The 12,777-nt window shown below is 39.9% G+C and overlaps 1 protein-coding gene across 1 annotated transcript in view; it reads left to right on the top strand.

The window, feature by feature from the left end:
• The window catches only part of LOC136883511 (neprilysin-11), a 234,708-nt gene extending 223,036 nt beyond the window's left edge, over positions 1-11,672 (top strand). Inside the window, exons 20-21 of the mRNA XM_067155866.2 lie at positions 3,174-3,338; positions 6,376-11,672. Of these exons, the coding sequence (XP_067011967.2) occupies positions 3,174-3,338; positions 6,376-6,552 (342 nt within the window). The 3' untranslated portion in view covers positions 6,553-11,672. The remainder of the gene's footprint in view (positions 1-3,173; positions 3,339-6,375) is intronic.
• Positions 11,673-12,777: the final 1,105 nt, after the last annotated feature.

The raw sequence follows: 12,777 nt of genomic DNA on the forward strand, positions 1-12,777 counted from the left end.
AAATTCTACCTCAGACCATTTCATTGTAACTGATTTCTCTGAGAAATATTACGGGCAGCTTTCCTATCTCGTTTCGTAAATTTAGCCATCTTCAAAATTGCTCCCTTTTCCTGAAAAGTTCTCCTCAACGTATTATTAGCAAATTGTCGATATAATTTGTCTACCCTTTTTGTCGCTGTCGTTTTCTCCAGCTTCGTGGAACTGCTGGTGCTTGGGTGAGCACTGTTCACGGTTGTATACCGAGTATGTATTATTAAGCTGGCAATTCAAACTTTTGTTGAGGCGTGCAGTAGACAACACGCATTTAGCTAATTAAGGTCATCTCCATCAACTTTCAGGACGCATAAATTAACCAGATGTGTCGCTAAACTGACAAGGCTGGTAGATAAAAAAATGAATGGACAGCTTTTAGCAATGACTCAGAATATTTAATAAAAAATGATGGAAAATTTAGTAAATTACACTAATACAAAGTGTTTCAATGAAAGTGTGCAAGTAAGTAAAACGTAAAATGGGGGATATGCTCTATTGACCATTTCGAGATAGGGAATAAAGGGTTTGTGAATCCGGCTTAAACATGCCCATCACAGTTACTGGTTTCCGGAAAATTGACGTGTAATTTTCAAATGTTATTTACTTTTAGTGTTCACACTGCTTTCATTTATTACTGCACGGTAATATATTAATTGACAAAGACAATGAATAAGGACAGAATGTAAATAGAAAGGTAACACTTGTAGAATTTTTTTAAATATGTGAAAATATGGCAATAAGGAGTCAAAAGTTAACAGAAAATGAAATGAGGGGGATACTTCAGTGGTTGATTGGAGGATACAAGAAATTAAGAGGAAACTAAAATCAATGCACCATACGGAATTCATTTATGGAAGCGACACATCTCCTAAAGGACTGTAAAGAAACGAGAAAAATCAAATATTCAGGTTGAAGCGAAATTCGCGCACTCGGGCGTCGCAGCGCGACTCCTCATATGCCAGCAATAAAACAATGTCTCTCACAAAAGTTCGTCCTGCGAGTACATCATGCAGAAAAAGGACGTTTAAGAGTGGCAATCTGGCAACACTGTAACCACATGTACGGTAAGTACCTCTGTCAGCAAATATTACCTGTGCTGCACAGTTGGTGCTGTGGATAGAGTTTTGGGTTGGCATGCAGGAGGTCGAGGGTTCGATCCTGGGTTGAGGCGCATTTTTTATTTGCTAATTTCCATCGGACATTACATACTGTAATACAGTAAGACACCGTACCTTAGGTCACATGTATCCTACATTTACAACATTTTGTAACGATGAATACAACAAATACTTTGCTAGGCCTACTGGTAACGTAAGGCCCTAACGAAATGTAATGGACCTGAACGAGGCAAGAATAATAGTTGGGGGTGCGAATAATTCACGCCCACGACGTGGAAAGGGCGTCTTTCAAAGCTGACCAATGAAAACGATTGTTCTTCCATTTCTAGGATCGTAGTATTTAAGTGCAAATGGTTTCCAGAGGACCCGCTACAATCGCCGTTGACGATTAAGATGACAGATACCGTACCACCTGGACTACATTTACGAAATAAAAAACATACGCTTTCACCCAGGATCGACCCCTCAACTTCCTGCATACTAACCCAAAACTCTACCCACTGCACTAACTGTACAGCACGAATAATATCCGCTGACAGAGGTAGTTACCCTACATGTGGTTACAGTGTTGCCAGATTGCCACTCTAAACGTCCTTTTTCTGCCGGATATACTCGAAGTGCGAACTTTTGTGAGAGACTTTTTTTATTACTGGCATGTGAGGAGTTGCGCTGCGACGCCCGAGTGCGTGAATTTCGCTTCACCCTGTGTAGATGGGAAAGAGCTAGGTTAAAGTGAAAATTTACCTGAAGGTTTTGGACTTTCTAAGTTATTAAATACAGGATGAATGAAACCTGGAAGAACAGGAAGAGTGTAAAATTTTATCAGAGGAATAAGAGGAAAGATCTCTAAATAAGACGAAAATAGACGAAATCCATGTAGTTAATATATAGCAAGTATATGTATCAAGAGGTATATTTGACTATAAAAGTTAAAGTCCAAATAATAACTTCAGAAGGCCAAGGTTGTCCACCATTCAAAGACATATCCCAATAATATTTGTCATATGTTTTGTGTTAGTAAATTATATTTTGATTATTTCGTGAGGTGAATGGTTGATGAAATGAAATGGAGTATGGCTTTTAGTGCCGGGATTGTCCAAGGCCAAGTTCGGCTCGCCAGATGCAGGTCTCTTGATTTGACTCCCGTAGGCGACCTGCGCGTCGTGATGAGGATGAAATGATGACGAAGACGACACATACGCCCAGCCCCCGTGCCAGCGAAATTAACCAATGATGGTTAAAATTTCCGACCTTGCCGGGAATAATGGATGATGATAGGTTACCTATGAGAATAGTGATGGGCTCTGTCATGGAAGGTAAGAGAAGTAAGGGGAGATAAAAACAAGGTTGACTAGACTAACTTTCTAGTGTTATTCTACTACCCAAATAACAATATTCATCTACTTCCTGTCAGACATCGTTTCCTAATCTAGTAATTACATGGCTTCGTTACACTGCGCTCCACTACTTTTGTTCTGGATATTTTTTTACAGTTATTGGGTTTACGTCGCACCGATACAGATAGGTCATATGGCGACGAGAGGAGAGGAAACGGATAGGAGAAGGAAGGAAGCGGCCATGGCCTTAATTAAGGTACAGCTCCAGCATCTACTTGGTGTGAAAATGGGAAAACACGGAATATCATATTCAGAGCTGATGTCAGTGGGGTTCGAGCCCACTATCTCCCGAATGCAAGCTCACAGCTGCGCGCTCCTAACCGCACGGCAAAATCGCTCGGTCGTTTTGGATTTACATTATTATTATTATTATTATTATTATGAAAGATTGATAAGGGCTCCCATGTGCAGAAGAGGAACGTGACAGACATTAAGGAATATGAAAAATGTAGTCCATTGTTTGTAACAGGGAATTTCAGAGGTCAATTTTCACTCTTAATGATTATTGTCGTCACTAGAATGTAAGCTAAGGAGCCTTGAAGTGTTGTAACTACTTTTTACCTTGTCTTGGCAGTAGTTATTGTTCCTTCTTGTATTTGTTTATTTATTTACATGTTGATTGCAGGTTGATGGTGAACAGACTCTGGGAGAGAATATTGCTGACAATGGTGGTTTGAGAGAAGCCCTTCGGGCGTACTGGAAATTCCGAGAGCGTCACGGCCAGGAAGAAAAACTTCCAGGACTGGAGAAGTACACGGACGAGCAGCTATTCTTCTTATCCTTTGCCAATGTAAGTCTTGGTTTAGAGCGTAGGTGGTATGTTACGTACCACTTTTCATCCAGGTAGATAGATGGTTTACTTTAACGGACAAAGTTAGAGATACGTGTCCCTGCCCTACAATTAACCAGCCAATACATAAATAAAACAACATGAAATCTGAAACAAATTATTATGCTACTATGCAACGTTTATTTTTTAAATTTTACTTTATCAGTTGTGAAGTTCGGGCACATGGGCGTCTGTTACACTTAAGCATGTATATTACAGAATAATAGATACATCAAAGAAATATACTATTATAATACAAAATCAAAGATAACTAAACTAAATAACAGATTTGGATAAAGTGTAATGAAGATAGGAATGCTCAACATTAGAACACTTTAATCAAGCCTGAAATACTATATGAATCTGCAATGCAAGAAAGAATACTCTCAAGGGAAATTTTTGGACCCATCTGTAAGGGGAGAATCTGGGTGAGAAGGAAATCCCATGACCTGTACAAAACACTCAGAGATCATCTCAGACACCTCTAGGAAAATAAGTTTGAAATTTTACTGACATATTCTCAGAATGAGTAATCAGAGATTGAGCTAAAAATGTTTAACCTTGCCCTATTAATGAAAGTAAAAGGCAATTGGCTGCTCTACGTTGAAAAAGATCTTCAGGAAATAGGCATTGCGGATGACATTGTGTGACACTGATCTAACTTCAGAAAATTTGTCGACAACCACCGCTTTACACACCATCGAAGTTTACCACCACCGAAACCTGGTCAGAAGATCGCAAGAAAGTATACAACGAGAAGATTAAGAGATTTTGGGAGAAGAAAAGGGCAATGACATCAGTTAAATAAGTAATAATAATAATAATAATAATAATAATAACAATAATTTTTCTCTCTCGTAATACTAAGATGAAGTACTACCGGGCAGTCATCCGCCCTGAAGCCTTATATGCTTCAGAATGTTTAACACTCAACAGGAAGGGACTTATGGAAAAACTTGAAATCCGAGAAAGAAAGATAATGAGGAAGATTCTGGGGCCAGTCAAAGAAGGTGACCATTATAGAAGACGGCCTAACCAAGAGCTCTACAAGTACTGTGAAAGAATAACGAATGTAGCAAGGAAGAGACGCCTAGCATTCTATGGGCACGTCTATAGGATGCATCCGACCAGGTTGACCATCCGAATTCTCAGCTACTGGTAAAATAGGAAGATACTTAAACATAAGAAGTTCCAGGACAGACTACCAACAAAGATGACTGGCGCCCTTTGGACAAAGGAGAGGAAGGAGCAACACAGCCTGAGGATGCACAACTACTGGGCAAACATCAAAGCCCATTCCAAAATGTAACAGTTGAATGTCTTGGTCCTTAGCTGGCCTATACGAAACAAGAAGAAGAATTTTTACGAATGATTTTCATGGAACCTCGGTTAGCGCAGCCTTTAAGTATATCGGAATGTTGACAGCAAGATATAAATTCATGAAACACCAGTACATATCTTAAAAGGACTTTCTCGGATGATGTTATAATTTATGAAGCAACAAATAAGTTACAGAATTGTGAGTGAGAGCAAAAGGACCTCGACATTGTTGTGAGATGGACAGCAGGCAATGGTATGATGGTAAACGGGTTGAAAAGAAGAGTGGTAAGTTTCACCATGCTGAAAAGTCCTGTTAGTTTTAATTACTGTGTTGATAGGGTGAAAGTACCTCAGTGTTAAAAAAAGGCGTGGTCAAAATGTTTCCGTTTGAGAGCGTTGCTACAGCGGACATGCAACGTAACGCGAGGGTTGGTATATAAGTACGGATATGTAGGTAAAGGGATTAGTGTGGCAGCCGTGTCGTGCCGAGGTTCATGAGTTAAATGCGGCCAAGTGAACTATAGTGAGCTTATGATCTTATTACCAAATGCGTCCAAACAGGACCAACGTGCTCTTATTCTACTGCCGAAGGAAAAACACCGGTGGACATCCATCGGATAATGAAGACTGTGTATGGAGCAACATGTCTGCCGAAAATTACCGATGTGGAACGGTGCACCAAGTTCCGCGCGGGTGTCGTTTCTACACAAGACGTCTGTCGATCTGGAAGGTCAGCCCCATCCATTACGGACAACAAGCGGGCGGTGGATGAGGCCTATAGTCCTGATCTCTCGCCATGCGATAATCACGCCTTCGATCCCCTCAAAAAACCTTGAAGTATCGACGCTTCCTCTCGGACGAGAATGTGCAGCAGGCTGTTACAGACTTCTTCATGCAGGTGTTTCATCAGACGGGGATCTTCAACCTGGTGCGTCGATGGGATGACTGACTCAAAGCTGACGGTGATTTTGCCGGAGTGGCATCCCAATTCAGGACTGTACGGTCGTCGAACGGAAACTTTTTTATCGTCTCTTATATGAGAAACTTCATTGGGGTCATCACATAAATGAGATTTTAAGTGAAGGTTACAGACTCACCTTGTATTTAAATTACTTAAACTGTCAATACGCTAGTTTTATACTTAATCTCATTGGTTTCAAATTCCTTTTACAATGCATCCAAGTTAGTTACTTCCAATTAATCCTGACATTTATTTGTTCCGTCTAGAGTGACCTCCAATGAATCCAGATGAATGAAGTTTATGCAGTGTTTGTATCAGCCTCTCTCCTTGTCTACCGCCAATCAACGGGATAACTCTAATGGAAGTTCCTTTACTGATCAATATTATGTAGCCTTACCATTTTATTACCTAAGAAATTTCCTTTCAATACTTTCTCAGGGTTCGATGTTGAAAAATAATTTGGAACTTTAAGAAGTGTAGCTCATCCATTTGCAAGAAATGTCCCCACGGATTTACACATGTCATTTTGCCTTTGAGCCTCAATTTCGGTCCCCTTTCAACTTGGCTAGTTTGGGGAGATTCAGGAATTTTCGGTAACTGCTATTTCACTCAGTCCAAGACGTCGAGTATTTGCATTCGTATCCAGATGATATGAACTATTTTGAACTCTCTATTTACTGTGTATTGCCTTGTTAACCCATGCACTTTCCATTCCAGGTATGGTGCGAGAAATGGACCAAGCAGTCGATGAGAAACAGTTACTTAGATGAACATTCTCCGAATCCTCTCCGAGTTTCTGGAGTCCTTGTCAACTCTCCAGAGTTTTCCAGAGTGTGGAACTGTCCTAAGGGATCTCACATGAACCCTCATAAAGAACAGTGTGTTGTGTGGTAATGTCAGGACGTTAATATCAGTGTTTCCGTCGATTTGAAGTCGTTCAGGGTATGAATACGATTCTATGAGTTGTGAAATAACATTGTGGTTCATATCAGTCATCTGCACAATACAGTCACTTAAATCGATTTAACTTCTAACCCTTATGAGTTCCAAAGCATTATTCTTTAGCAATACTGACTACAAATAGTAGCTAAACAAAAATTGAAGAAAATATCTCTTTGATGTTGGATTAGAACCTGGGCCGGAGAACCTTGCAGAATCATGAGCCTTTTAAAAACCGAAATAACTTCTAGACAACTCGCGAAATCATAGTGCACACTGTAAAGAGAAAGATCTACAACTATAGTCCAACCTTGGTAGTATCGGACTGTGCAATATCGACGACACCTTGAGGTTATAAAATCACTCTGCCACGTGTATCTCTGGACTCGGGTGTTGTACCACGTCTTGTAAGCTCTCATTTAATTATTTTATTTTACAATTAGTTTTACGTCGCACCAACACAGATCGGTCTTATGGCCTTCATTAAGGTGCAAACCCAGAACATTTATCTGGTGTAAAAATGGGAAACCACCGACGACCAACTCGCTCGGTCATTCAATTTTTCTCCGCGAGTTCAATTATACATGGTGTTAAATAACTTATGGCCAAACTTTCAGGACTCATTCCTTACACGTAGAAGAAAAAAATGTGTTATATGGATATGGGTCCGGAAACGCTTTATTTCCACGTTAGAACTCATTTTCGCCGGGCGAGTTGGCCGTGGGCGTAGAGGCGCGCGGCTGTGAGCTTGCATCCGGGAGATAGTAGGTTCGAATCCCACTATCGGCAGCCCTGAAGATGGTTTTCCGTGGTTTCCCATTTTCACACCAGACAAATGCTGGGGCTGTACCTTAATTAAGGCCACGGCCGCTTCCTTCAAACTCCTAGGCCTTTCCTATCCCATCGTCGCCATAAGACCCATCTGTGTCGGTGCCACGTAAAGCCCCTAGCAAAAAACAAAAGAACTCATTTTCTACAACTCATGGAAATAAGCGTTTCCCGACCCATGTCCATATAACATTTTCTTATCCTACCTATGAGTAACGTTTCTTGATTTTTTTTGGCTATTTGTTTCATGTCGCACCGACATAAATAGGCGATGATAGGAGAGGGCTAGGAGCGGGAAAGAAGCGACCGTAGCCTTAATTAAGGTACAGCCCCAGCATTTGCCTGGTGTGAAAACGGGAAACCACTGAAAACCATTTTCAGGACTGCCGACAGTGGGATTCGATCCCACTATCTCCCACAAGCTCACAGCCGCGCGCTCGTAACCGCAACGCCAACTCTCCCGGTTTTTTGAAATTTTAGCTGTGCCTTATTGTTTTAAAATTGGCCTTACAATTCATTTTACGCTGCACCGACACAAATAGGAACGACGACAGCGATGGGATAGGGAAGAGTTAGGATTGAGACTGTAGTCGTCGTGCCGACAGTTGGGTTCGACCCCACTATTTCTGGAATGAAAACTGACAGGTACGTGATCCACACCGACCGGTTAAATTTCACAGCTATTTCACAACCTTTCATTCACCTGTTCTACTTTCTTAGATCTATTATTATACGTAGATATCGACTGATCTCTCTTAAGCAAAACTATCGACAATTCACAGTACGTGGTATCGAAGTATAATCATTGTACCGCATGGTCAAATTTCGCCACAAAATAGCGGATGTGCCACCTGATCTTTTAAGCTAGTTGAGCAGAATCCTTCTACCTTACTTCTTTCAATTCAGTTATGTTTTGCTAGACTTTATAGCTTCGAATTTTTTTTTTCAAATGTTATTCGTTTTCTGCCCTAATAACTAAATTTTTAAAGGGATTTGAAAACTTAGATACCGGAATTTTCTCCTACAGAAGTTTTTTTACGTGCCAATAAATCTATTTTTGTAATTATATGAAGAAGTTTGATGCAGCCAACGACAGAATTAATTAACACCCTTAATAAAGTGCATAAAATAAAATAAAATCACAAAAAATTGTATGTCAACTTCTTTGTCTCGTTTTCTGATACGATGTTTCGTTTCTACGGCCGGTTGCTCTTCCTGTTGCCAATCTCAGTTTAGGAGCTAATGAAGAATTAATCATTAATTCCAAATTAAATTGTGTAAGAAGGTCGAATGGGAAACCACATAAAACAATTCTCAGGACAGTTGACGGTGGAGTTCAAACCCACTCGTCTCCTTAATACAGAGGTTAGCTCCACTCCGCTCAGTTTAAACAAATAAATGTTAAAATAACGTCATGTTTCGTTCTAAATAATGAAGTCCAGAATTAGCCCACAATAGTAACTATTTATTTAAAAAATTAACCCTTTGCTGAAAAAGCACATGACTCCTGAAATGCAAGTCTGACCTGTAGTTAATAAACACAGTCCGAATTCATAGGCAGTAAAAGGTTGATATGCAAACTTACCTGAGCGAGTAACAAGTATACGCTACCCTGTTCAACTGTTATGCTATGAGATTTGCATACATACTAGGGGTACGGCCTACAAAACTCCTATAATTTATGTTTCCCTTGCTACATTATGGAAGGATGGGTTGCTCGATATTTCCTAAAAAAAAACAAATTACTTTGCATTCTAACCTATTATTGTCTAAAAATCCGAAATCTAGCAATAAATCAATACATCAATGTAACTATAATTAATTGTGTTGAAGACAGCACTGTATTGTACAGGTGATAAAGAACCCACAATGTTGATACTCAACAAATGTATTCCTTTCTTCTTTTTTTTTGTTCAAAAGAAAGTTGTGTAAAACTCTCTGGATATTTTTGAGAATATTCCAGTTCTAGTTCAAAGGATTCTGGACACATCAAGAGCATCCTACTGCAAGATGAGCTGCATTCATATCCATCCTGATGTGACTACGTCCAGTTGTTCCGAGAATATGTGAGGCCACACAAATCCCTTCATTAGATTGCTTTTCTCTATCAGGGAGCTTCACGCAACATTTAAAAATTTTGTGTGCTCTGTATCTGGGTTTAGAAACATGACTTTTAAGAGGATTCGTACCAAAACTTGTTGCTTCATACCTTGAAATAATTAAACCTTGCGTGATTGTGAATAGAACTTTAACATTATCTAAAATAGCAACACTTTGTAAATATGTACTATGTTTTTGTGAACAAGCGTGTGCCTTATCCCTCGTAAAAGAGAGAATTGACCACAAATAGGACAGAAAAGGGAAGACATTTACAGTATTAAAATATTTATATATTACTGCGAGTCTCCTTAATTCTGATCTGCAGAAACTTCACGTTCCTCCAAACACACAGCAAGCTCAAGTGAATTCAGTATATCGGAACATTAATTCATACATTCTTCTTGACTGACTGGCTTTCGACTCTTTTTGGATAGTATAGTGCGCCACCTTATTCGGTTTTTAGTAAGCTAGGTCTTTGATTTCAACTCAGCTCTTTCCCTGTATATCACCATCTTATTATACCGTCACCTACCGTGTCATCCTGGGCTGCATATCTTCTTCCTTTCTGGTAGGTTCCAATCAGATGCTTCTTCTGCTATTCGGCCATCGAGCCACCGTAACGCACGTCCCACTCATAGTAATTCCCTCATTCTTACATGAAGTTCTTTTACATAGAACAGTCTATGCCAATGCATAAACAATCAAGTAGCTGGAACATTATTGGTTTCTCGTGGCTCGTTCAATTTCAAGAGTTACAGTGGAGAACAGGATAACAAAATCGTCGACAAAACCGACCAAACAAGTAACTAGCAAAATACCTGACCTTTTATAGTAGGCCTACTTGACAAAAATGTAGCTCAATGTCGTTTTTAAGTTTTAGTGAGAGGACGAAAGCGATGTAGCCAAACGAGAAGTTGCCTTCAAATACTCGCCAAACAAAGAAGAGTAGACAATAAAAACGTTTAGGTCCCCTTGGCGTTAAAAGTGTAAAAGTTGTTAACAATAGAATGTAACTACATTTCACTTACGGTAAAGGACCTGTAGCAGCGGTTCCATAATCTAAAAATTATCAACGCAAATTTCATCTACGACGAAGCAAGGAAGAAGTGATGTCGTTAGGGATAAAAATTTACATCGCCCTGAAACAATGGGAAATAACTAATGGTTCTACCTGGCCTAATGGTATATTTCAGCCTATTTCTTACACCTTTCTGGGACTAAACTGTTGTGTTTATTAAACCTTCAAGACAGTGCTCTAATTATAAAGAAGAGGTTTATTGTATATCGTCGCTGAAGAAACTAACCCTGGAATGTAAAATAGCTCTTCCTATCGATTATTTTACTTAGAAATGGTCTCGTCTCCCAGCCACACGTCGAAATGCAGTCCAACAGAACAATACTTTTGTGTTCATTTTCGTACGCTTACGAAGGCAAAATTAACGTTACCGTACCATACTTGTAGGAGTGTATGTTTGCGCGGCGAATTTACTCCTTCCTATTAGAGGTTCATTTTTCTTTACACTTTCGCAGAGGTTTTTCTGATGGACTGTATATCCATACGTGGCATGGGAGGCGTGACAAGTCTTAAGAACATAATGGATAGGAAGGTCATCGTCACATACGATGTTTTATCAACGACGACATGCTCTGTTTTGATAAAACTAGATTAAACTTCCATTTTTTACAGGATGATGAAAGAAAGATGCAAATCTTAGACTTTTATTGCGGATAACTGAACACCATGAAGTGATCTAGACGAGAATAGATCTTGCTCCTTTGAAAGTCAGGTACCATTATGATTTAATAGTCTTCCGGCGCTCAGAAAACACCTGAAATATTTACGTAATAAATTAATAATAATAATGTATGTAATTACTGAAAATTTTTTCAAAAGAGAATGTTCTATTTTTATAGTAATCTGAGTAGTTATAACTTGCAGCCCGTGAACGTATAGATGTGAATAATATAACAAAGTTTGAGATAGGTCATGAACATTTGAGATAAGGGCGTTGTGCTTAAGGACGTTTAATTGTGTGTACTGTAAATAAGAAGACTTGTTAAAGTAGATAGATGTGTGTTTTATCATCCATGACGTATGATTATTTTGTAATATAGTTTTTTGAAATATATGATATATATTTGCTTGATTCCAGTGCACTATTTACTACAGTAACCATTTCCTCGGCAACCCTCCTTCTCCTCCTCCCCTTCATCTTCTTCTCCCCCTTCTTCCATCTATTCCCCTGAACTCTGGTGGTATCACAGGTGCGAACTCCAGATTTTGGCCTATGTGATCGTGGTGGTGATGTTTGAAGGGGTCCAACAGCTAGGTTATCTGCCGCTAATGGTACGAGGTGGTACGAAATGAAACGATAACTAAAATTCGAAATGTATTCGCTGACTAAAATACGAAACGAATGGTTATGAAATTACGACCTTGAACCCAAAACCTCAGTGGATCCAATTCACAATGCCTTCTTTTCTAACATGATCCTTGTAATAGAAGGGGGTCCAAGATGCAGGTCACCAGACCCTCAAGGTAGTAACAGTCACTGGTAAAGTAGAACGATGGTGTTCCTCTTAAAATGGTATTTATTACAGGTAATGCAGGCCCATCGTATGTCACACATAATGGCACCACTCGCAGGCAACATAGACCCATGGTGTTCCACACATCAGGGCACCACTCGCAAGCAACCCAGATCCATAGTGCTCCTCACATTGTGGGACTAATTACGGTCCACGTATACTCTTGGTACCAGTCACCTAGTGGTACTAACCATAGGCAATGCAAACCCACATCGTATCACACATTATAGTACCACCCATAGCCAACGCAGTTCCATGGTGTTCCTCAGATAATAGTACTACTCTTAGGCAAAATACCCATGGTTTTACTCACATAGTGGTAGTAATCAGAGGCAACGTTGACCCGTGGTGTTCTTCAGATTGTGGTATTACTCATTGGTAACGCAGATCAATTCTGAACACAGGGGAACCGACACATTCCAGTGCAGCATACGGCAACTTTCTTGCATGACCATTAGTCCACGCAGCCGAGTTGCCCAGACCCGTGGTGTTCTTCACATAAGGGTACTATTCCTAGGTAACATAGACCCAGGGTGTTCCTCACATGGCAGTAGTAATCACACGTGGTTTCATGATTATAATTTCATCATCCCTTAGTCGCCTCTTACGACAGGCAGGGGATACCGTGGGTGTATTCTTTGAGTCCCCCTCCCACAGGGGGTG

This window comes from Anabrus simplex, chromosome 11 (assembly GCF_040414725.1).
Source record: "Anabrus simplex isolate iqAnaSimp1 chromosome 11, ASM4041472v1, whole genome shotgun sequence".
Classification (NCBI taxonomy): Eukaryota; Metazoa; Arthropoda; class Insecta; order Orthoptera; family Tettigoniidae; genus Anabrus; species Anabrus simplex.